Source organism: Panonychus citri, unplaced genomic scaffold, assembly GCF_014898815.1.
Source record: "Panonychus citri isolate SS breed McGregor unplaced genomic scaffold, ASM1489881v1 Contig00094, whole genome shotgun sequence".
NCBI classification, from domain to species: Eukaryota; Metazoa; Arthropoda; class Arachnida; order Trombidiformes; family Tetranychidae; genus Panonychus; species Panonychus citri.
In genome coordinates this window covers 399,805-424,781 of record NW_026515499.1, presented here as the reverse complement: position 1 = coordinate 424,781, position 24,977 = coordinate 399,805, and the positions used below count along the sequence as shown (strand labels likewise).

General features: G+C 34.5%; 6 protein-coding genes across 6 annotated transcripts; 1 reads left to right on the top strand and 5 right to left on the bottom strand.

The window, feature by feature from the left end:
- Positions 1-7,569: 7,569 nt before the first annotated feature.
- LOC128387821 (integral membrane protein GPR155-like) lies at positions 7,570-11,267 on the bottom strand. The gene is made up of 2 exons (XM_053347094.1): positions 11,122-11,267; positions 7,570-10,745 (listed from the first exon to the last, which is right to left on the bottom strand). Exon 2 carries the CDS (start codon positions 10,563-10,565, stop codon positions 8,067-8,069), a length of 2,499 nt encoding a protein of 832 aa, XP_053203069.1. The 5' UTR covers positions 10,566-10,745; positions 11,122-11,267; the 3' UTR covers positions 7,570-8,066.
- Positions 11,268-11,649: 382 nt separating this feature from the next.
- Positions 11,650-13,996, bottom strand: LOC128387847 (uncharacterized). Its single transcript, XM_053347122.1, has 2 exons — positions 12,498-13,996; positions 11,650-12,433 (listed from the first exon to the last, which is right to left on the bottom strand). Exons 1-2 carry the CDS (start codon positions 13,994-13,996, stop codon positions 11,791-11,793), a joined length of 2,142 nt encoding a protein of 713 aa, XP_053203097.1. The 3' UTR covers positions 11,650-11,790.
- A 133-nt stretch (positions 13,997-14,129) lies between these two features.
- LOC128387848 (protein argonaute-3-like) lies at positions 14,130-16,355 on the bottom strand. Its single transcript, XM_053347123.1, has 2 exons — positions 14,687-16,355; positions 14,130-14,607 (listed from the first exon to the last, which is right to left on the bottom strand). The coding sequence occupies exons 1-2, from the start codon at positions 16,289-16,291 to the stop codon at positions 14,320-14,322; spliced, it is 1,893 nt and encodes a 630-aa protein (XP_053203098.1). The 5' UTR covers positions 16,292-16,355; the 3' UTR covers positions 14,130-14,319.
- Position 16,356: 1 nt separating this feature from the next.
- Positions 16,357-17,985, bottom strand: LOC128387819 (uncharacterized; the record flags this gene model as incomplete). Its single annotated transcript, XM_053347091.1, has 2 exons — positions 17,831-17,985; positions 16,357-17,682 (listed from the first exon to the last, which is right to left on the bottom strand). A coding segment is annotated over exon 2 (1,317 nt), but the record flags the coding sequence as incomplete, so codon positions are not given.
- Positions 17,986-18,383: 398 nt separating this feature from the next.
- LOC128387844 (protein argonaute-4-like) lies at positions 18,384-22,064 on the bottom strand. The gene is made up of 3 exons (XM_053347118.1): positions 21,688-22,064; positions 18,892-21,597; positions 18,384-18,815 (listed from the first exon to the last, which is right to left on the bottom strand). Exons 2-3 carry the CDS (start codon positions 21,586-21,588, stop codon positions 18,513-18,515), a joined length of 3,000 nt encoding a protein of 999 aa, XP_053203093.1. The 5' UTR covers positions 21,589-21,597; positions 21,688-22,064; the 3' UTR covers positions 18,384-18,512.
- Positions 22,065-22,448: 384 nt separating this feature from the next.
- Positions 22,449-24,903, top strand: LOC128387849 (DDB1- and CUL4-associated factor 17-like). Its single transcript, XM_053347124.1, has 4 exons — positions 22,449-22,774; positions 22,899-23,237; positions 23,304-23,597; positions 23,680-24,903. The coding sequence occupies exons 1-4, from the start codon at positions 22,760-22,762 to the stop codon at positions 24,580-24,582; spliced, it is 1,551 nt and encodes a 516-aa protein (XP_053203099.1). The 5' UTR covers positions 22,449-22,759; the 3' UTR covers positions 24,583-24,903.
- Positions 24,904-24,977: the final 74 nt, after the last annotated feature.

Below are 24,977 nucleotides of genomic sequence, written 5' to 3'. Positions count from 1 at the left end.
AATTGAAAATGGACCTTTTATCGTTTAGCTTTTGATTGAAGAGATTCATTTCTTGTTCTTTTTGTCTGTTTGGGTGTTGCGATGGTCTTGGATTTTGAAGGGCTTTTCTTGGGGACTTGTGGATCAATTGATGTTGTTTTTTTGCTGATCAATTCACGGGAATGTACTTTCAAAATTGGTACTGATTTAGATTTGAGATGGACTGTTGGAATTACTACTGATTTAGATTTAAGATCTAACGACGATTTATGTTTGCTTCTTATATCAGGTAGCGAGCCTTTGGGTGGAAGATTTTTTGTCTCGACCATTGTGTTCGGGACTTTTCTGACCTCAGTGCGACGAGTATAAAATACAACGAATGCAATCATAGAGATAATAAAGGCGATAACTAGTAATATTATCAACATGCCTTCACGTGAAGGTGTACCGATGGTGAAAGGATCACTATAAGTGATCAAGTTGTCAATGTCTCCTGTTTCAAATGGACCTCGTCGTCTAAGCATAAGAATCGATAGTTGATATTGACCAGAATTCACCCAATTGCAGTTGAGATAAATCTTGGACTGATTATAACTCATAACAGTACAATTTTCTATGAATGAAAGTGTTGTAATGTCGATTAAAGTGAAGGTCAAGGGAAAAATATCTGCATATCTTGAATGGAAACCAAGGAGATCGAAGTTCAAATCAAATGTCGGCTCATCAGAAGAGTAGTCAACTTGGATATTAGTTAGACTGAAACATGGATTTACTGTTTGATTCGTGAGTGTAGTTTCTCTGTAAAAAAGATGATAAATCTGAATAAAACAAAAAAGAATGAGAAGAAACTATTTAAATTCTTACCTTGAATTAGCAGAATTTGTATCACCGATTGAGCATTCGCCCGATGTTAATGAACTTCCTCGTCTCCATTGACAATATCGAAGAAAATTACCATTCGGATTATAAACTTTGGTTGTAAAACAATCAATACATGAATTGTTCAGAAATGGACACAAATTAATCGATTCAGAGTAAGAATACTGATCAAGTGTAATTATCACACGTGGATGAGTAAAACCATAGTAATAAATTTGTGAAATTGTTCGATCTGCATTTTGGATATTAGGATGAGTGAAAGTAGTTTCGTTCAGGTGGGTCGGGACAGAATAATTTTCAGCGACAAAGTGAATCGAATATCGATATCTAGTAAAATTACTGTTAGATGAAAGAACGAGGAAAATATAACCTGGAGTCGCATCGAGAGCCAGTGGAACAAAATCAACTATTCGAGTCCAGTCCCCCGATAGAATACCTGTGAGATGATAACCTCTAAAGTCTCTACGTTTTGACCACATTGTACAGCGATCTGGGCCGAGATAAGAGTTACACTCTGGACCAGATTCGCTGAACAGATCAGCCTGCCAAAAAGTTCTCGTAGTTTGGCAGCCGTTAATTGGCCTTTCAAAGTCATCCAGCATCAGATTAAATGGAATCACTGCAATATGATGGCTTTCATTTCGATTATAAGAGAACGCAATCAAAGAGAATGAAGATCCGTTGCTCATGATAGAAAAAGAATCAACAAATCGAACTTTTTCAATTGGACCATAACGATCATATAATGAAATCAAATGAAGATAGGACTGGACACATATGGACACAGAATCCAGTCCATTGTACGAAATGATTGATAGTTGAGAGATGAAGTAGGCTGGCATTAAGAGGTCAATTGTTAGAAGGCCGAACGAATAGATCTTCTCCCGAAACTTGAATACTTGAAGAATTTCAAACGAGCGCACCGTAGGTTCAATGGGAGTACGGCTATAATATCCCAAAAAAATAGATTCACTGAAAGATCTGGCAATAGAGTATATATGCGCTTCAGAATTCGTTATATTGAGTCCTGCCACTATTGCAAATTCGTAAAATGAGTCATTAATGGAAAGCCAGCGATGAGCACCAAGGTACATTTGTTGACTGAATTCGGCATTAAGTTGAAAACCATTTTCTGTATAGTTATAAAACGCGTAATTGATATGGCCGCCCTTTCTGTGCAAGAAGTAGTAGTTGTCGTAATTGGGTCTACGAGAATAAGCTGGAGCAAAACGAGTCACGCTACTTTGTTCACCAACGGCGTTAGAGTCCGTGTTGAGAACTTGATTCGAATGATTAGTTGTGTAAAATTTGTCAGCAGTGAAAAAGAAATAAGGAGCTCGGTAACTGTTGTTGAAAATCGGAATCCAAACATTCGATTCGTGGATTAGAAGATGACAATCAACAATAATTATCGATGAGAAAAATATACAAATTAAAGAAAAACTTGTCAATGAAAATAAATGAAACATTTTGTCCAAGAGATGAAAATACAAACAATTGGATATTTATCTTGTTCTAATTATGGAAACACAATTAGGATTATATTCACTGGATAATAATCGAGACTTATTTTCATTCTCTTATCCTAATGCTCATAACTTCTTGATTGCAATTAGTTAAGTGTAAATCAGTCTTCACTTTTGGTGATTTGTATAATTTTCGCGTACAATTTGCTCACGATTCAATTGGTATCGACAATTATAGACCTTTATGGTTACCAGAAGTGTAGATTGACTAGAAATAGAACAAAGTCCAAATTAAATGTCGGTTCATCAGGATTGTTGGCTACGTGAATATGAAAGGGTTGCTAATAAATAGTGGAAACGCCGTAGATTTGATTTTTTTTGTCCAAATTATTGTAGAAGGAAAATGAAAACTGACATTTTGGTTGAAAATATTACAAATATTATAATAATATAATGTCAAAATTTCGTACTGATTACATAATCCAGAGTGAGGTTACAGGATCTCAAAGTAAAAATTAATTCTTGTTTCATTCGAAAGATCGTTTTTTGAACCATAATTACCGGTATTTTCATCGTTCTAACGTTTATGATCACGAAGATATCGAATTTAGAACAAAGCAAAAACCGTGAAAACTGATCTTATAGTATATTTTTAAGAATAGTTTTTAATAAAATCTGCGATTTATGTCTTGAAGTTGTAATTACTTATAGAAAAAATCGCAAAAAATTCATTAATTACTAAAAACCAACATTGTTTGCCAGTTCCACTGTTCCCTTTAGTTGGACTGTAACATGGATTTACCGTTTGATTCGTAAGTGTAGTTTCTCTGATGGAATGATGATGCATTAGAATTAAATTGAATAAATAAGAAAGAGAAGAAACTATTTAAATTATTTCCTTGAATCAGTAGAATCTGTGAATCCGATTGAATATTCACCCGATGACAAAAGCAAAGAAAATTACCATTCGGATTAAGAATTTTGGTTGTAAAACAATCAATACATGAACTAAGGTTAAAAAACTTAATGTTACTTATGTTGTAACTTCATTGTTTCCTTATTTATTTCTACAATAACTAACAGCTAAATAACTACAGTTATAACTGTATACGTAAAAAAAGACAAAGGAAAAATATAAGAAACTAATAGTTTTCGAAGTTCTAATCAAAGAGTGAATTTAATCACCATCAATGATTAGTATGTGCCAATTCATTGACGAACTCGGAGTAATTTAAGACAATGGAATATTCGTAATGAAAACGAACTGAGTCTTGTATCAAATACCGTATAGCCTTTGAACATTGATAATTTAATTCATTCGATGTTGGAATCGTCTGATATATATGTTTCTTTCGAGTTTTTGTGTTTATGATCCAACACGCATCTTCTGACTTTTAGACTTTGTTTCAAAAGACTCTTTTCTCGTTGTTTTGTTATGTTTTGATGTGACGGAGGTTTTGGTCTTAAAATACAACGAAAAAAATAGTAAATAATGAAATACAACGAGAGCGATCACTGAGATAATAAAGGAGAAAACTCGTAATATTATCAACAGGATATAAAGAGATGAAGATCCGTTAGAAGGTGGAGGTCTCGGTGAACTGATAGTAAAAGGATCACTATAAGTGATCAAGTTGTCAATCTCTTCTGTTTCAAATGGACCTCGTCGTCTAAGCATAAGAATCGATAATTGATATTGACCAGAATTTACCCGATTACAGTTGAGATAAATCTTGGACTGATTATACATTAGAACAGTGCAATTTTCTATATATGAAAGTGTCATAATGTCGACTAAAGTGAAGTTCAAGGGGAAAATAGTTGCATATCTTGAATGGAAACCAAGGAGATCGAAGTTCAAATCAAATGTCGGTTCATCAGGAGTGTAGTCTATTTGGATATTAGTTGGACTAAAACATGGATTCACTGTTTGATTCGTGATTGTAGTTTCTCTGTAAAAAAGATGATAGATTAAAATTAGATAGATTAGAATTAAAGAAATAAATAGGAAAGATATAAATAAACTATTTAAATTCTTACCTTGAATTAGCAGAATTTGTATCACCTATTGAACATTCGCCCGATGTTATTGAACTTCCTCGTCTCCATTGACAATATCGAAGAAAATTACCATTCGGATTATAAACTTTCGTTGTAAAACAATCAATACATGAATTGTGCAAGAATGGACACAAAATAATTGAATCAGTGTAAGAATATTGACCTAGTGTGATTATGACGCGTGGATGATTAAAACCATAGAAATAAATCTGTGATACTGTTTCATTTGCACCAACAATATTAGGATGAGTGAAAGTAGTTTCGTTCAGGTGGGTCGGGACAGAATAATTTTCATCGACAAAGTGAACTGAATATCGATATCTAGTAAAACGACTGTCAGAGGAAAGAACGAGGAAAACATAACCAGGAGTCGCATCGAGAGCCAATGGAACAAAATCGATTATTCGAGTCCAATTTCCCGATAGAATATCTGTAAGATGATAACCTATGAAATCTCTACGCATCGCCCATACTTCTTTATTGTTTGATAGGGAAAATGCGTTGCACTCTGGACCAGATTCGTTGAAAAGATCAGCCTTCCAAAAAGTTGTCGTATTTTGGCAGCTGTTAGTTGACCTGTCAAAGTCATTCAGCATTGGATTAAATGGAATCACTGCAATATGATCTCTTCCATTTTGATTATAAGAGAATGAAATCAAAGAAAACGGAGATCTTTCGATTATGTAAGGAAAAGGATCAACAAATCGGACTTTGTCAATCGAACCATAACGTTCGTATAATGAAATCGAATGAAGTTCGGCGTAGGCATAGGCTTCTAAAGTGACACGTTCCGTATTGTTCGAAAAGACTACTAGGGCAGAGATGAAGTAGACTGGCCTTAGGAGGTCAATTGTTAGAAGGCCAAACGAGATCAGTCCTCCACCAAACACGAATACCTGAAGAATTTCAAACGAACGAACTGTAGATTCAATGGGATAATGTTGATAATTTTGCCAAGTACTATGCTCATTGTCATAATATCTCATAAGAAAAAATATATCCGCTGAAGAATTCGTTATATTGGATCCTTGCATTATTGCAATTTCATAAAGTGAATATCTAGTGGAAAGCCATCGATGAGTATCAAGGTATCCTTGAGAAAAAGGTCCGTCTATTAATTGAAAACGATTTTCTCGATAGCTATACTGCGCGAAATTGATATGGCCACCCTTCCTGTGCAAGAAGTAGTACCTGTTGTACCTGGGTCTACGAGAATAAGCTGGAGCAAAATGAGTCGCGCTACTTTGTTCACCAACAGCGTTAGAGTCCGTATTGAGGGATTGACTCGAATAATTAGTTGTGTAAAATTTGTCATGAGTGAAAAAGAAAAAAGGAGATGTTAAACTGTCGTTGAAAATCGGAATCCAAACATTTGATTCGTGGATTAGAAGATGACAATCAACAATAATTATCGTTGAGAAAAATATACAAATTAACGAAAAACTTGTCAATGCAATTACATGAAACATTTTGTTCGAGAGATGAAAATACAAACAATTGGATGATTACCTTGTTCTAATTATGGAAACACAAATAGGATTATATTCACAGGATAATAATCGAGACTTATTTTCATTCTCTCATCCCAATGCTCATAATTTCTTGATTGCAATTAATTTAGTGTAAATCAGTCTTCACTTTTGAAGTTTTTTTAATCTACGCGGACAATTTTGCTAATTGGGTATCGACAATTTTAGACCTTCATGGCTACCAGAATGATAGATTGACTAAAAATGGATCTAAGCCCAAATCAAATGTTGGTTCATCAGAAACGTAGTCTACTTGGATATTAGTTGGGCTAAAACATGGATTCATTGTTTGATTCGTGAGTGTAGTTTCTCTGTAAAAAAGATTATTAATTAGAATTTAATAAAAAGTATAGAAGACTATCTATTTAAATGTTCACCCAGTGTTAATGAACCTAATAGCTTTTACTCTTCGATTCACTCTGATTAATAAAACTTTTAGCAAGTCAATTCGTTCAATTAGATTTTCGTGAATCTCATGATACTTTTGTTCATCTTGTATATAAATTGCAACAATTTATTGATTATAAGAGAATGCAATTAAAGAGAATGAAGATCTAGCGCTCATGATAGAAAAAGGATCAACAAATCGAACTTCGTCAATCGAACCATAACGTTCGTATAATGAAATAGAATGAAGCTCGGCGTAGAAATATCTTTCTAGCCTGACAATTGCCCTATTGATCCTGACATCATTGCAATTTCATAAAATGAAGTATTAATTGAAAGCCATCGATGAGTATCAAGGTATCCTCGAGGAAATGGTCCGGCTATTAGTTGAAAACCATTTTCTGTATAGTTATAACGCGCGAAATAGAAATGGCTTCCCTTCGTGTGCAAGTAGTAGTTGTTGTACTTGGGTCTGCGAGAATAAGCTGGAGCAAAACGAGTCACGCTACTTTGTTCACCAACAGCGTTAGGGTCCGTGTTGAGAGCTTGACTCGAATAATTAGTTGGATAAAATTTGTCATCAGTGAAAAAGAAATAAGCAGTTGATAAATTGTTGTTGAAAATCAGGATCCAAACATTTGATTCGTGTATAAGAAGATGACAATTAACACCAACTATCGATGAGAGAAATATACAAATTAAAGAAAAACTTGTTAAAGAAATTAAATGAAACATTTTTTTCGAGAAAAAATTGGATATTTATCTTGTGCTAATTATGGAAACACAAATCGGATTATATTCACAGGATAATAATCGAGACTTATTTTTATTCTCTTATCCCAATGCTCATAACTTCTTGATTGCAATTAATTAAGTGTAAATCAGTCAATTCATTCAATTATATTTTCGTGAAAAAATCAACTGCAATTTGGTTTTCTAGAAAATTATCTCAAGGCTATCAAATGATTAACTTAATCAATTCACGATACTAATTGTTAATTTCTTGACTCATCAAGACCTTGTATTCATGTAGATTAAACAAATGGATTAAATCAACACCATCGACAATCAAATCTATTATAAATAACGGTAAAACAAAAATTATCATTTCATGTATAATTATTAATTCATCCGAACAAGTCAGTTAACTGTTTGAGCAAATTTTAATTAACTTTTCAAAGATGATGATTAACTCATGAGTTTTTTTGTTCATCTTGTATATAAATTGTAACAATTTACATTGTATTGATCACACATACTTGCGAAAGTAAAGTTTTTGTTAATTTTAATCATCTTTATTAACAGTAGACATCGTAATTGGTCAAATGTGTTAATTGTTATTTAATTAACTTACAGGATAATATCACAGAGGGAAACAATTAAGATGTTAGATAAAGTCAGCTAACAGAAATTGAATTCAAATGTTTAGTTAATTAGCTGAGGGAGTTGTAATTTTCCTAATATGATGAATCAATTTAAATTGTACAAGACAAAAACCTTGTACTAATTTTAAAAGTAAACAACATGTATATAAGGTAACAATTAAAATTGTGATTAAATCAAAAGTCAAAGATATTATAAAGAATATCATAATGATATCGATTAAATTAAAGATGACAAATTGGAAAAACAGGGAATCAAAGTGACAACAAGGGAAAAATTTAAATTGTTGATGATTAAGATAAAAACATGAATTGGACTAGTGAGATTAAACTTGAGTTATTGAAACAAAAATAGAGGTAAATATGTTTAAGGATCAAAAGGGTTAATTGTTGGTCGGTTGTTCATTTAATGAAGATCTTGGAACGGTAAGGAATTGGTAAAATGTTGATGCGTCCAGAAAATGTGATGACCTATCAAGGGATCGAATAAGGTGACCACGAAGAAGATTAGTCGCATAAGTACGACCTGATTTTCGATCGGTAGTTAGTCCACTTTTCAATAGCCAATTGACCAAATCGCAGCCTTTGAAAACACAAACTTCAGACTTTCGGCAAGAGATTAGGAAGCAAATATCTTTAGCGCATTTTTCAAGATGATATGTTGAAAATTGGTGGCAAATGTAATGAGATTCATTAATCGTGATGTCGGTTGATTGCTGTGGATTATGTTGTTGGTGATGATTTGAATTATCCAGAGAAAAATGGAAACATAAACGACGCCAAATGTCAATGAACGTTGTTGTATCTAGTCCAAATAGGACGAACGTGCTAATCGCTTGACCATAGACAAGGAAAATGTCTAATGAAACAAGTTCAACATGAATGCCTGTAAACTTTTCATTGAACAATTTACTAACTGAAACAGCAAAATCAATTATCATTGAAAGTAATAGAATCAAAAGTAAAGCCAAATGATGAGTTTGTTGAATGTGCCTTTGAAAAGATAAACTTAATCGCTCTCCTTTAACTGGTACAAGTTCATCATTTGTATCATGTAAATATCGCTGTAAATATTTGAGACATGATTTACGTCGATGAGTATTTGAACAATCAGCCCCTTGACAAGAACCATTAACTATCGTTGAACTGACTAAATCTTCAATGCTAATTGCATCTGCATCTATTGAGTTACTTGGTTCTTCTGGTTGTTGCTGTTGTTCAACATCGACAGCAATTGGTTGGACTGGTGACTCTCGACCTGAATCAACGGAGCTTTCAACGTTAAGTCGAGAGTACATATTAGCCGAAGCGTTATCGCGTTGCTGAGAGATAATAGCGATTCCTGTGATAATAGCGGATAAAGTTGTCAATGCTAACGATGGAAGGGTTTGATAGGATCCGAATTTGAAGAAAGGATCAATGGAAGATTCTGGAGAGTAAGGGGCGACCAGATAGAGAGTAAGTGTCATAATTATGGTGAGTAAAAAGGCTCCAGCAAAAAGGAAGTTTTGAACTCGTAAAACGAAACAGAGACTTCGCTTTCTGAGAAGAGCAAAGGTCAAAGCAAGAAGTGCAGTCCATATTCGGGAGGCAAAGATACCAAATTCGGGGACAAAGTATCGTAATTTCATCACAGTTGAATCATGAGGCATAAGGTAACCACCAACAGCGACAATCAGTTGAGTAATTAGTAAACCAAAAGTAACTCGGTGGGTAATTGAAGTCCATTTACGGCCACAAATGAAGATAAATAAAGTCCATACAGCACAGGGAATAGCAATTAAACTAATCGTGTAAATGGTAAGGCATAAATCATGAGTAACTTGTTCGGGTGTATACTCAGAGTAACGGATCATATTGGCAGAGACAAAGAGTAAAGGAGCAGAAATAATGGTTGAAACAATAAGTGCGTATGATGTTACCCATGAACCGAGATTATAAATTAGAGCAAAGATAACACTCGTTGGTGCACAAGGTATTGTACCATAGAGGAAGGCGAAACTTGCCATGGTGAATACATAGTTTTCGGTACCACGAACCAAGTATTGGGTGACAAGTCTCAATATAACGGGTAAGATGAACAATTTAACAGCACTAAGTGTACAAGGGACCATAATTTTAGCTGAATTACCAATTAAACCAGTTTCCTGGACGATATTGAGGCCAAGTAGAAATAGTGAAGTTGAACTGAAGGCATTAGCAAGCGATTGGCAAAGTCCAGCAAGCATTTCAGGTACAGTGTTACCCAAGAATAGATTCCAAATGAGACCAGCAAGAGTCATTACAACAATCGGATTGGTAATTGTATTTTTAAGTACAGTTCCAATGATAACAATTGTCCGGGTCTTTGTAACTGATGATGAAGCGTCTTCAGCTTGACGATATTTATACATTTCCAGTAAAAATAGACCACACGGATTAATGAATAACAACTGAAGCGGTGCAACAACATAAAGATAATCAGCAAAATGAGGTTGACTAGAATCGTAAAGTGATGATAATATTGGATAACCGATCGCAAAATCGTTACTTTGGGTGACCAGCATTCCATAAAGACCCGCTTTACCAAGGTTACATGGTCTGGTAACTAGAAGGGTTATTATAACCACCAAGACGAAGACGATAACTTTTGAAATGAAAACTGAGGCAACAAAATACCAATCGATAGCGGATAGATCACATCTTGCCAGGCTAAGAAATATGAGAGAAGGTAGAGAAAAGAAAGAAACAAAGTTGGTGATTCCTCTTGATTGGGTTTCCGAGATGATGGACAAACGACCAGAAACATAGCCCAAAATGATAACAGCGAAACATTGAAACAAGATGGAAGTTAATTGTAGCGCATCATCATTAGAGACATTTAGTAAATTTGTTGAAGACATTTTGATTTGCAGAATAAAATTATTGACAAGGATGTGGATAAGTTAATTTGAGAGAAGGTGGAAATGAAATGTCTGATATCAGTTGAATCGATTGATGAATAATAAACGGTAACCAATGGAATAGAATTTAATTAATCAGTCTGATAACTTAAACAGTAGCATTGTGAAGTAGATTAAAATCTGTTGGGAGAAAAGAATGGGAATTAATCAAAATTGATTAAAGAGAAGAAGAAAATTGGCAAAGATATGATTTAGAATTCAAATGGTAAATGTCATGGAACAAAAAACAAAACAAAAAGAGAATAGAATTTTTTTGTTGTTGTTCGAAAAGGTTATAAAAATGAGAAAACGGAAATGGTGATGTTCCAATTTCTATTTGAATTGAAAACACAACAGTTCTAAGATAATATTGACTCGTAATTTACGTCAATTAATTAGATTTTGATGGTGATAATCCAAATCATCATCATCACTAAAAAAGTGTCACTGACAAAACAAAAAGGAAATTCGTCCAATTTGAATAATAATCACGTTTTCAGTGAATCAATTGACTTACTTTATCAGTCAACCTCAAGTTATCATCACATTGGAGATATAAAAAGACACAATAATTTAATCTAATCACATTTAATTAAATGAAACAACAATTAGTCAAATGAACTAATATTGACAATTAAAGGTAAACATAAACCTGGAACAACATAAGCGCCATCTGGGGGTCAGTTTGAATCTCTTTTTCCAATTGAAAATCGAGGAACCATCAACATGGAGTCTCGACAATCAAAGATGATTAATTAAGATAATTAGCTGAGTAAATGTGATAAATTCCAGTATAGTTTACATGTACCAATAGAGGATATTGAGCTAATTAACTTCACTTTGTTACGGAGATTCTAAACTTTAACAAGAGATTAAATTAGAAAAGTTGAATTGATTCACCATTTTAAAGATGAAAATTACAATTAAAGATAAATTGTAAAACAATTAATATTATAATCGTTGGAATCTAATGGAGAATAAATTGTTTTCTATCTAATAATTAGTTTGTGTTTTCTTGATAATATTGGAATATAATTTTGATCGATTGATGAAACGTTCGAAATTTCTTGTTCGAGACGAATTGTGATTAACTTAAATAAGAAACGAACTTGAGTAACAATCTGAAGATATTTTCTTTTCATTAATTATTCTCGTTTTTTTTTACATAATAGCAGTTTGATTGATTCTACAATACTCGACTTATAGTTGGTCTGTCGTACAAAGAAAATGAAGAATCGGCAACTTTGAACGAAGAGTCCAAATTCACAGGTAATGGAGACGTCGAACTCGGAAATTTTGTCATATTTCTCGACCTTTTTCCGATAGTGCATCCGATTATTCCGAAAACGACAACAACCATGACAATCAATGGAATTAGGTAAAGATACGAGCTATACGACATAGAATCTGTTTCAACTGATTTAGAAGAATCAATCGACTCTGTTGGTTCAATTGTTGAGTTTGGAAAAACGGTTCCGTTAATCGGACTAAAAGTGTCACTAATTGTAATGATATTGGACGAAGGGTCAACAGGAGAAGATGAAAGGTTACGATGAAACACTACCAATAACTTATAATGACCTTCGGTCACACGAGTACAATTGGCCGATATCAAGGAATTGAACAATTTAGTAACGGTACATCTTCCAATAACTCTTAAATTGCTGATTAAATTGATTTCTGGTTGTGATATATTTGTAAGCTGATGATCATAACCAGACAGATCTAAATCAATACCAAGAATCAATTGTTCAGGTAAATAGAATGTCACAATTTTCGATAATTTAAAACACGGATTCAAAGTGTAACCAGAAAATTCTCGCGGTAAACTAATTGAGTGGAAAGAGAAAATTAAATTGTCACAATCAAGAGATAATTATAAGTAAACATTACCTTCGCTTTTGAAAATCTGAATCAGGGTCAATCGTATCTTCATTTAAACAAACTCCAGAGTCGAAAATTTCGTCAAATGTCCAAGAGCAATATCTATTGTATTGATCATTGTTTATGGTCGGTTGGGTTATACACTCGAGGCACGAACGGGCAAACATTGGACATAAAGAGATCACTTCAGAATAGTGATAATGGTTAATCACTATGAGAGCCTGAGGAACTGGAATTGGGAAATAGTAAATTTTTGTCGATTCATTTGGAGGTCCAGCTAAATTGAATATTCGTTCGGGGGAAAAGCCACTCGGCGAATCAAAGTTCTCAATAAAATGGACTGAATATCGATATTTGCTATAATCGATGTCGGAGGAAAGAACGAGAAAACAATGATTTGGACTTTCTACCAACGAAAGTGGTACAAAATCAATGATTCGATTCCATTCTGAATGTAAAAAATTTTCCATAACGAAACCTTCGAGTTGCCATTTTTTCCTCATGAATATGGACGAATGTTGAATAGTAAAGATACAGTTCGATCCATTCCTCATTGTAACAGGTTCAGACCAAACTTCTTCCGAATAGTAACAGGTCGATTGGTCGATCTCATCGAAAAGTTTCAATAGTTTATCGAAAGAAAAAACTACAATAGAATCATCGAAATCTTTTGTATAACTGATCACAAGTAATTTGGAAAAATCTGATCTACTTGAAATCGACGAAATTAGATGAGAGAAAACGAATTGAACTTTACCGACCGAACCATAATTCTCTTCAAATGTTGGAGAATAAAGTTCTTTATAAATATAATGTGAACCGTATCGAGTTAATTGTGAAATAAAGTAGATTAAGTTTCCATTTTCTAACAATTGTAATCCGAACCAATAAGTTTTCTCCTCGAACATGAAACCATGAATGAAACGAAGATATTGCATTGAACTGTCAATATCTGTAACGGAAGTTCCTTGTAACAAACCTTCGATATCCTTCAAAATAAATGTGAACCGATTGTCGCCTTGATTGTCCAGAAAAACTTCTCGATAAACGGAGATCGTTTCATAGGTTTTCGTCGCAGCGGGAATCCAACGAGTTCGATCAATTTCCAATTGATAGGGAATAATATCTTCGCCTCTTTTCAGGGAAAAAGATGCCGACACTTCGAACCTTGCGATCTGCGTATTATTTTCCGAGAACAATTTGTTGAAACTCGAATTTATGTACATTGGATAAGCTTTCGTGAAATTGTACTCTAGTCCACCAGGTCCAACTTTCGCTGGATCTTTGTTCATTTCTATCGATGAATATTCCGTTCGGACAAAGTTAAAGTCTTGATGGAACATGAAAAGAGGCTGACCAATGTTGTTATCGAAAATTGGAATCCAAATGTTTGATTCATCAATTTGGAAATTACAATCAACACCAATTAACAAAGTCGCAATTGATATTATACTCAAAGATTTCAATGAACAATTTACAAGGGAAAATAATTTAGGAAACATTTTCATTCATTTGAAAATGAGATCAGTTGATTGTTTACATTTTCGAGATTGATTATCAACAGTTAACCAATTGTTGGAAAGGATTATATTTCTGTGTGTAGAAAAGGATAAGGTTAATATTGATCAAAATGGTGAACAATTTGTTGTTTTAATTGTGAATAAAGTAAAACTTTTATTTAGTAAATAAGCGAAATAATTTTGAAAAAGTTAAAATATAAATGGAGTCAAAAGATAAGGTCATGAAATTTAAATTAATCATTGGAGATTAAGAAAGTAGGAAATTTGATATCGAATCAAGTGTCATCTTAAAAAGTGCCATCGATCGACGTTCAACTAAAGTAGAGAATATTTCGCAAATTTTCATCAACATTAAGAGCGTTGTTGAGATGAATGTTGATTTCGTTCTGTTGGACTTGTCCTCTATTGACCAGCTCTCGAAAATGAAGTTTTCCACGAGCGGCAGCGTGATGGGCATAACGGGCTGGGGCTGGATCGGCGATCGATTTTGTTGCTCGAGCGAACAAGTAGCAAAGGTAATAAGTGGCCATTTGCAGGTCATCGGCAAGGGCAGGGCTCGAATTCCAGAGGACAGTGTATTTTCCTGGACGAGCAGTTCCCTGAAAGAAAAATGAAACAAAAACAAACAAAAAAATGAAATTAGTTTCCAATTGTAACTACATAAGATGTTCAACTTACAATAAGTGCTTTTTGACTGCAAAGATAAAAGTCGAACCACTTATAATGACAAATTTCTGTGTCAATAACAGAACCTGGTAGTATATTTTGTGTCTTGACGCTCCGATTGGCTGGATTTTTCGAGTAAAATCGAGTGTTGTGTCGTTTTTGGACAATAATGTAGGTCAACTGAGGGGGTTTAGGAAGTTTAGAAAGTTCCTTATGAAGCGGTAGAATTTCGTAGCCCATGACATGGGCGAATTGTCCTTCTGAGACTCCATCTCGATAAACAATAATGTGTTCAGGATCAAAACCTCTTGAACTTTTGAATTTTTTCAAAATGGGAACAATCATCTGATCGACCCGAACGATTTCATCTCTTTCAGCATTAGCTTCGATCACAGTTCGATATCGACTGAAATCTTCGTCAATAGAGCCAACTACAGCGGCGATTGAGCAACTGTTTTCACCTGGTGAAGGATGATTGACATCGATTCCAACAACCATTGTTTTTCTCGTCAGAATTGAGCATCTGTTATTAATAACTGAAGCCTCGTTCAATTTTAAATTGCATCCACCAAGTTTCAAGTTGATTTTCAATAGTAAATTGGAAAGATACGAATTGTCAAAGAGTTTATGAAAATGGGCATGAATATTATAATGTTTGGATAAGACCACTTGAGTTGGGATTCCAAGGACTTGATCACCATAATGTTTGACGCGACTGTAATATTCAGCTCTTTCTGGCATAATGACACAAATCAATTGGGCATTTCGCTCTTTCAAATAATCGAAATGTTTTTCCAAATCTTGGATCCTTATATTTAAAACGGTAATTAATGGTTGGTCGATTAAAGTTCCAAGCAAGTTTCCAACTTTATTTAGACAATCAACAAATCGAGCACAGATTTGACCATCTATCTTCCGCTCATCAAGAACAATCAGTCCCCATCTTTTCAACTCGATCGGTGCCAGAAATGTTTTACGACTTTTTATCATATCCCAATCACCTTCTATGGGTTGGAATTGTCTATCATTAGAATAGCTAAGCTTTGGTGCGGGTAGAATGCGACTTTCAACCTCAACTTGATTGGGTACCAATTGAATGTTAAATCCATTGTTGTTGTTGCATTGACGAGAAACAGCTTCAGCCAAAACCTTTGTATCATCACATCTTATATCTGGTGTCTGGCCTCTTAAATGGTCACTTACGATTCTGATCAGTTCATCGCGTAATTTTCGTTGATTGCGCTGATTAGGCAAAATGTGACACAGCTCAACGGGTACGTAACGCTGCGTACCATATTCAACACAAGGTAAATGTGGATAATTTAGATGGATTTTGTAATGCGCGACGAAATAATCAGCGACACTTATTCGCCTATTTCCATCGTGGAAATAAAGCTGGCCAGCCGATTGAGAAGTGAAGCTCCTGATGGTAAGAGGGCAAGAGTAACCGCGATAAGTTGTCTCAACTCGTATATAAGTTAAATCATCGAGCATTCTGATGTTTCTATGATCCAACCTTATCTGGTCAGCAGATTCGACTTTGAATAGTTGACACATCGAATTGATCAAAGGACCCTCTTTGAAAAGCACAGCGGTGGCTTGGTTAATGTTCACCATGGGTCCACCCTGACAGATTTGTGTCGACTGATGATAACCCCAAGCCAATTCAAAGGGCGTTTTCTTCTACGAATGTTCATCGATACTCTGGGTATATTGAAAGGGAAAATTTTTGATCCGTAGACGACATGATTTTGAAATGCAAACGTTTTCATGATAATATCAATCATTTGTAGAACTGCTCGATCATTATTGATGTTCTCTTCACCATTATTATTGGATCGCAATGAGAGAGCGAGTTCAACTGTTTTTTTGATTCGTACGACATAATTTGACGTTTCAATAATACCATTGACTGTTTCGTTGACAGTTAATCTGAATAAGTGTTCATCATTTGTGATACCAGGAAGAGGATTATTCGTGATTAAAATTCGATCATTATCATAAGCATAAATAATTCCTATAAAAAGATCTGGATTCGCCGTAACAAAGGCCTGAAGGAGAATCTGATGCATCCTCTTGGTCAATCGTTTGAATCTACGGCCAATTTCAACTTCTTTCTTGACAGCGGACGTTTGGCCATCGCGTTTAAGAAACTGAATGTCATATTGGTAGCCCATGTTTCCGGTAAGTTTCAATCTAAAAAAGTTGGAAAGAATCTTGACTTTTTTACCGATTACACCTCCTTTGAAGTTTGGTCTTAAACACCGACTATCGGGGATTCCGTCGAAATTAATTTTAAACATACTGACGAATTCAGCGTAAGCGTCTTCGATGTTTCGCTTATTTCGGTTTAGTTTCTTTTCTTTTTCACCCTTGTCGTTTTCTTCGAATACTGCTAAGATTTCTGAATCACTCTCTTCTGGTTTCAATAAGTTTTCTCCTTCGGCATTGTTTTTAACCGATTTTACTGGAGCTACAGAGCCAGCCTTCGACTGTTTTACCTGTCCAGCTCCCGATGGTTTGAACGATTTAATTGGCATCGGTTGTGCAGATGAGGTTGAAGGTTGTTGATCATCCACTTTGATACCTTTGAACTTGGGGCTACGAGGGTTCTTCTTATTCTTAGCATTACCTTGCTGTGGATTAACATTGCTGTTACCCGACGATTTGATGTCCGGTCGATTTGCAGATTGAAGCGGTTGGGTATCATTTCTATTAGATGGTAACATTGGTTCCACTGATTTTGGAGTAGTCTCAGAGCCAATGTTTAACTGTTGCAATTTCCCAATGAAATCGCCACTTGATTTTGAAGGGTCACCTTCAATCTTTGCTGGTGGTCCAGTGGTAGATGTTGATGGTTGTTGTTGTTGTTGTTGATGATGATGATTACTATCACTCTCACCTTTAGGTTTACGATTCCGTTTACGAGGTTTCTTAGCACCTTTCGGTGAATTTTTACCTTTTTCATCAGGATTTGGATTTTCATTAACATCAGTCATGATGGTAAACTAAAAGATAAGATAAGAATAAAGATAAAAATATAGATAAAAAGGTCAAAATACAAAAAAAAACCTAAAAATCAATTTTCCATCACAGTGGAAATGTTGAACAAAGAAAAAGGCTCAGGAAGAAAACAAAAAGGAGAAATTTACTTACCCAATCAACTTGGAATAAAAAAGATGATGAAATAAAAGTAAAAATTTACTATAAACTCTCCAAAATTATAGTCACAATTTTAATCAGACGTAGTTAATGAACTCTAACAAATACTAATCCAAGTTGAACATTTACCTTTCCTTTAAATACTATTCGGGTTTAGAATAGAATAATTCTGTTAACCGATAGATGTCGCTACTTGTTGTTCTTTTTCTTTTTGAATTCAAGTTGAGTGATTGGTGATTAATTCTCAAGGATTTTAAATTCAAACAATTAAAAATTCTCACCAATTAAAAGAAACCCTTTATCTACAGAATCCACATTTAGAAGAGCAATCAGAAGGATACAGATTGTTGCCCTTTGATCCAATAGATGGATTTGTTTAAGAAAAAGATGTTCGATTGTTATTGTTTCATGTTACCGATCAAACTTTTGAATGTTGATTAGTTTTTACTTCTGGTGATCAGATTAACGGTTTTAATTACAAAAAGTTTGAACTTTTGTCCCGCAATTAACATTTAGGAGTATGAATCAAATTAGTGAAATGATCAGATTTCTGTTAATATCAACAAGAGTTTTTATTGATTTGTCAATGAAACTTTTTTCCTTTGGTTAAAAGAGAGATGAAAATTCAACAATTAGTTTGATTAAAAGAATTAAATTGTGAAATGATTAACAGAATTTAGATGAAGTATAAAGTATTTTTTAAGGTATTAACAACACTTAGAGCTCGATTTAGAGTCAATTCAATTTGATGAACACTGTTAGAGTTAAATAGTTGGGGATCTTTTCTGAGAATCTCTTTAAGGTAAACTTTCCCTCGAGCGGCAGCGTGATGGGCATAACGGGCTGGGGCTGGATCGGCGATCGATTTTGTTGCTCGAGCGAACAAGTAGCAAAGGTAATAAGTGGCCATTTGCAGGTCATCGGCAAGGGCAGGGCTCGAATTCCAGAGGACAGTATATTTTCCAGGACGAGCAGTTCCCTGAAAGAAAAATGAACAAAAAGTGAAATTATTTTTGCAACTTCGATAAAAAAAGTTCGTGAGTTCAAAAACTTACCAGAAATGAATTTTGGCTGCAAAGATAAAAGTCGAACCATTTATAGTGACAAATCTCACTGTCGATAACAGAACCGGGTAGTAAATTGCCCGATTTTGTTGCTTTACTCCGATCTCTTGGAAAGAATCGACCATTGTGCCTCTTTTGAACTACGATGTAGGTCAATTTCGGTGGTCTTGGACCAAGTTTTTCGAGCTCCTTACGAAGTGGGAATATTTCACTACTCAAAACGTAAGCAAATTGACCTTCGGAAACACCGTCTCGATAGACGATAATATGTTCAGGGTAACAACTTCTCGATATTTTGAATGCTTGTAAAATCGGTGGGATCATTTCATCAACTCGAACCAATTCCTCTCGTGATCGATTGATTTTGATCTCAGTTCGATAATGAGAGAAACCAGAATCGATCGAACCAACAACCGCCGCAATCGAAGGTGAATTTTCACCGGGAGAAGGATGATTAACATCAATTCCAATCACCATCGTTTTATCACTTAGAATTGAACATCGATTGTTTTCCCATAATTGTAAATTTTTTCCTCCAATTTTCATGTTCATTTTCATCAATAGATTACAAAGGAAAGTTGGATCATAAAGTTTCTGTCTACAGTCCGCTCTGTCCGCTCGATTATCATAGTGCCTATCGACGATAACCTGAGTTGGAACACCGATCTGTAGATCACCGATTGATTTAATTGCAGTATAATAATCAACACTTTCCGGCATGAAGACAACAATTAGCTGGAGATTTTTGGTTGAACATAATTGTAACCACTCGAGTAATTTATCTCGAGCTACATATCGAAATGGATTAATGGGATTCTCAATGTTCATTCCGAGCATTTCACCGGTTCGTCTGATACGACGGACGAACTCAATGGCCGCATTGTCGCTTATCTTTCGCGTTTGATAGGCGAATAAGGCCCATCGAGATAGAGCGACAGGTTCGATGAATCTCTTATCCGACATGTTCCAATCTCCAGGTACTCGTGGGACAAAATCGGCAACATTGTTGTACTTTAATTTAGGTGACATGAGGAGTCGACTTTGAACAATAACCGGCGATGGAACCAATTGAATTCCAAATTGATCTAAAACTTTTTGACTAGAAATCGCATGGGCCGATTGAACTGTTCCTTCAACTCTTTGGTAGGGCTTTTGAGAGGTCGAATGTGTACTCACAATTCTGATCAATTCATCTCGTAATTTCCGTTGATTCCGTTGATCGGGGGCAACGAAACAAAGTTCAATAGGTATAAATCTATTGGCACTGTATTCGACACAAGGTAAGTTTGGATATTGCAATTCTATTGAATAATGATTGAGAAAATAATCGGCGACACAATTTGTTGTTCCATCTTTATCACGGAAAAAAGTTTCGGTACTTGGTGTTTGGGTTATCGATCTGATTGTGTGGCATTTAGTGAAACCACGATAATTGGTATAGAATCGGAGAAAGTATAAATCTTTAAGAGATTCAAAGTCATTTGGTTCAATTCTGTCAGAATAAAGAAAATTTTTTCCAATCAAATCGATGAATCGATCGATTAAAGGTCCTTCTCGATAAAGTACAGCCGAAGCTCGGTCAATATTCTGCATGGGTCCACCCTGACAGAATTGCGTCGACTGATGATAACCAAAGGCCAATTCAAATGGAGATGATGAATGTCTCAGATCCATCGGGATTCGTCGCCGTTCAATTGACGGGAAGAAAATTTTCGAACCATAAATTATGTAATTCTGGAAGGCGTGAGTCTTACAGATAATGTCGATCACTTGTAAAACCGCTCGATCACTGACCACATCTTGATTAGAACCGATCACCGATTCGAAGGCAAGAGAAAGACGGACTGTGGGCTTAATCCTAATCAGATACATTTGCCTGGGAATTTCCCCATTACCATTCTCAGTAACAAAGAACCTAAATATCAGTCCATCTCTTGGGATCGCGGCAAGAGGCCGATTGGTAATAAGAATACGATCATTGTCAAAAGCGTAACTCGTCCCTTTGAACAGGTCACTGCCCGTTGTTTCAACGAAATTCTTGAGAAGAGTTTGATTCATCCTTTTGGTTATTCGACGGAAAACTCGGCCAACTTCCTGTTCCTTCTCGACGGCCGCTGATTCAGCATCGGGCTGTAAGAACGCGACATCATATTGATGGACCATATTTCCTTTCAACTTGAGACGGAAAAAGTTGGTTAAAAGAGCGATCCTTTCACCGCCTCGGCCACTTTCAAATTTTGGCCTTAAACAAAGGGCAGAGGGAAGATTGTTCAAACTGATACCAGTTAAATTTTCCAATTCCGCGAAAGCGTCTTCCGCTCTGGCCTTGTTTCGATGTGACTTCTTCTTGTCCTTATCTTCCTCCTCTTCCAATTCAAATGCTTCGGCATCGCCCGATTTTGATTCCTTCTTCTTCGTCGAGTTTGAACATTTAACGGCATTACTACTACTACATGATTCCAATGGTTCTTTGACAGTATTTAATTGTCGAAATTGTTCAAGTAAATTGTCACTTAGTCTCGATGATTTGATTGTTACCCTTGAACCGGAAGAGGTTGAAGGTTGTTCATCATCAACTTTATCTTTTCCTTTTCCGGTTGATTTACGTTTACGATTTTTCTTATTACCCTTTTGTGTACATTTATTGTTAACATTTGGTTTTAAATTTTCCTTGTCACCACCAACCATTTTGATTAACTAAATAATTAGAGAGAAAAAAAAATCAAAACAATTAAGTAAATTAACTAATAATGATCATTGTTGATCATCACAATTTGATTTGCTTACCTTTTTAGTTTAAACAGAAATGATTAACTGATTGTGTCCGAAATGAAGATGAAAATTAGTTAATTGTTTAAATAATTACACTCAAATTATGAGAAGGTCACTTGAATAATTAATCAACAATTAGAATTGTTTAATTGTTTCCACTTTTCAATTTATATTGATCGTCAACTGATTAACTGGTCGCCCTCTGATGGACAATCAATTTAAATTGTTTGGTTAATCATTTGATGGAGATACTTGATAATCAATCACTTTTTAAGTATCAATATGAACCAATCAATTTAAAACAATCAGTATTTATTATCAACAATTAACTTGAAACATTAAGAAAAAAAAACTAATCAATTGGTTGAATTGTTACGATTTAACTGATCAATTAATTGTAGTTGTTACTTATGATAAACTATTGATATGATAACTTTCAACAATCAACTACAGTTAATGGTTAACAAAATCATCTTATAATTAAGTTGATTGTTAAAATTAATTTCAATACAATTTAGTGAAAATTAAATTGAAATCAAGTTGAAGTTGCGATTAAATTTTTTCAAAATCTCTTAATGATTAACTAATTTTATCAACCAGTTTTGGTTGGATGGTTGAATCTTTCACTTTAATTGTTAAATTAATTTCATTGGACGAAATGATTAACTTAATTTTCAACTGGATTTAAATATCATTTGAATGAGAAAAGAAAAAAAAATCGTGAGAATAGACAATCGAGTCTATTTATCGAGAAAGAATCAAAATCACCAATGGTAACCAGACATGAGAATTGAAAATTAATCAGTTAACTAATTGTAACGATTTAATTATAACACTTTGTTGATTTTAACTTTAAATTAGTGATTAAAGATTAAGATATAGAATCAAGTTAATTGTTTCCAATTCTTCGAGATCATAATCTTAATTCCAGTGATTCTTTGAATAAGTTTTCCAACGAATTTTGTTTACAAATTTTCAACGAATTTAAATTTCAGTTTGTTTTAAATTTAGTGACCATTGGCGATTGACATTCGGTCAGAATTAACTCACAGGATTAATGTGACAATTTGTCTAAATCAACTGGGCGATGTATCAAAATTCAGTAAGTAGAATGAAAATAAATTCAATTGGAATCAGAATTTGTGGTTACATGAATTGAATAGTTTCCCATTTCTTTTAATGGTGTTGATTAATTTTCTCTTTCTTTTTGTCTCAATTTGTTTTAGGTGAAAGAACCAATTGTCCGAATGGTTAACCCACCCAATTCTTGTCAATTGGTTCGTCGTTGTGAGACAGGATGTGTCAAGAATATAATCAGATACAATTTGTCATTTGTAGGCCGTTTAATTGGGTCCGATGATTTTTATTTCAAAGAAGCGTATCGTTATGCTCAACGTGGCCGAATAATTCAACAAGGGGACAAAATTTTTCTATCATCAGCCCGTGATGTTTACAGTATTTACGATGATCGAGCCGATTTCAGGAAGAAATTATATTCCATTGAAAAATATCTCAAACAAACAAGACTCAACGAAGCGAAAATGTTAACATTCAAATCTCCTCTCGTAAGTTTTAAATCGGATCATAATTGTCAATCATCTTAATCTGTAATTGATTTTCCATTGACACAGTTTCACAGTGTACTTACTCCTCGACACAAATTTCGACCTTCGCTGTTTGTTGTCACTGATCACAATCGATTGTTGCACCTTGATTTCGACACTGGTCAACTATTTGATTCCATTTTCCTTGGATCTCTCGAAAGGTGTAAATTTACTTACATCCAATGGGAAACTTGTCCAAATACAATCGCCATCGGATCGAAAGAGATCAAATATAAAAATTCCAACGAAATTTACAGTTACATCGTCATCATGGGCATAATGCCGCTTAAATTTATCGCCTGTATCAAAATCGATTCAAATGTAAGACGTTTAAAATGTCGCGTTGCCGTTGATTGACTTGATTTGTAGAGATATTGATCTGATCATTGTTCATTTTTCATAGGTTTTCGTTGGTCAGAAAAGTCCATTATTGTCCGACGGACTGTTAACGATGAGGGAGAAATGTCCATTCCCTGATAAACTGTTGCAAATCTACAGTCGTGATCATGTTTTTCATGATGATAATTACCTTTGGAAAACTGATATTGATCAAGTTTGCCCTGGAGGTTCCGATAATTGCTCTGAATGTGCTCAAGGCGGTAGAATTGTTGGCCGAGGAAATCATGGATTACCGGTTAATGTTGTAGTTAAGGAAATTCCACCTCCAATGTTAACGGTAAAATCTTCCCTCGAACTATTTGAATACGGATCTTGGCCTTATCACATAATCTATTCACCACCAGGATCTCGAGATACTTACATAGTTGAATCATTATCAGATGAAATACCAATCGAAGGTGGAACAATCATGTTCGATCATTTTATCGAAGATGGACAAAAGTTATTCTTCCATTATGACGCGATGGATGATCGTGTATTGGCACTCGATTGTCACACGCTAACCTTTTTTAGAATAATTAATCATAAACTTTCCAAACAATTTGTGCTTTCAATTACTCCACCAGCATATCTCGAAGATGCTCAAAAGCGACTCTCAACTCGTAAAAAGGCCACAAAAAACGACATCATGTACAAAAGTATCTATGGTAATATTGAAGACACGGAGACGGACATTTACTGCTTAATGGGTGTCGATATATCAGCGAAACTTGACCAACCTGTTGTTTGTCTATTCGACAATTTAACCGGTAAACAATTAAAAAAATTTAAACTTCAATTTAAACTCGAGGAAACAAACGATTACGATGTAACATTGGATCGTGATTTAATTTTAATCAACGAAACAAACCTTTCTAATCAAAGTCGATTCTTTTGCTATCGATTAACCCGAAAGGAAGACTGTTGATTTTTAATCATCAATTTTTACCCAACAATTAATTGTAACAAATTTTTCTATTGGACTCAACTAAATTCTACAATTAACTTGTGACAATTAACCAATGATTCCTCTGATAACTTTGATTTTGATCAATCTAAAAGCTTTGGCAACAAATCAAACATAATTTCATCATTTCATCATCACAATTATAACTCCTTTTAATTACATCATTGGAATTGGATTTAAATCAATAATTTTATAATTGCCCAGCAAATTATCACAAATTAATTTTGGTTTGCTGATTAAATTGACAATTTTGCTTTGTTGTTCATAATTGTTTCACTTAAACTCAACAGAAATTAACTAAATCAACAAACAAAATGAACCTGATTGGACCAAATTTGTTAAAATTATCAATTTCA

Excerpts from the sequence above, each read along its gene's own strand:
- LOC128387821 (XM_053347094.1), bottom strand. The coding sequence starts at position 10,565 with ATGTCTTCAACAAATTTACTAAATGTCTCTAATGATGATGCGCTACAA.
- LOC128387847 (XM_053347122.1), bottom strand. The coding sequence starts at position 13,996 with ATGAAAATGTTTCCTAAATTATTTTCCCTTGTAAATTGTTCATTGAAA. Across the intron at positions 12,434-12,497 it reads TCAGATTTTCAAAAGCGAAG|TTTACCGCGAGAATTTTCTG; the intron begins GTAATGTTTACT and ends CCACTCAATTAG.
- LOC128387848 (XM_053347123.1), bottom strand. The coding sequence starts at position 16,291 with ATGGTGAACATTAACCAAGCCACCGCTGTGCTTTTCAAAGAGGGTCCT. Across the intron at positions 14,608-14,686 it reads GCAGTCAAAAAGCACTTATT|GGAACTGCTCGTCCAGGAAA; the intron begins GTAAGTTGAACA and ends TTTTTCTTTCAG.
- LOC128387844 (XM_053347118.1), bottom strand. The coding sequence starts at position 21,588 with ATGGTTGGTGGTGACAAGGAAAATTTAAAACCAAATGTTAACAATAAA. Across the intron at positions 18,816-18,891 it reads GCAGCCAAAATTCATTTCTG|GGAACTGCTCGTCCTGGAAA; the intron begins GTAAGTTTTTGA and ends TTTTTCTTTCAG.
- LOC128387849 (XM_053347124.1), top strand. Across the intron at positions 23,238-23,303 it reads TAACATTCAAATCTCCTCTC|TTTCACAGTGTACTTACTCC; the intron begins GTAAGTTTTAAA and ends CCATTGACACAG. Across the intron at positions 23,598-23,679 it reads GTATCAAAATCGATTCAAAT|GTTTTCGTTGGTCAGAAAAG; the intron begins GTAAGACGTTTA and ends CATTTTTCATAG.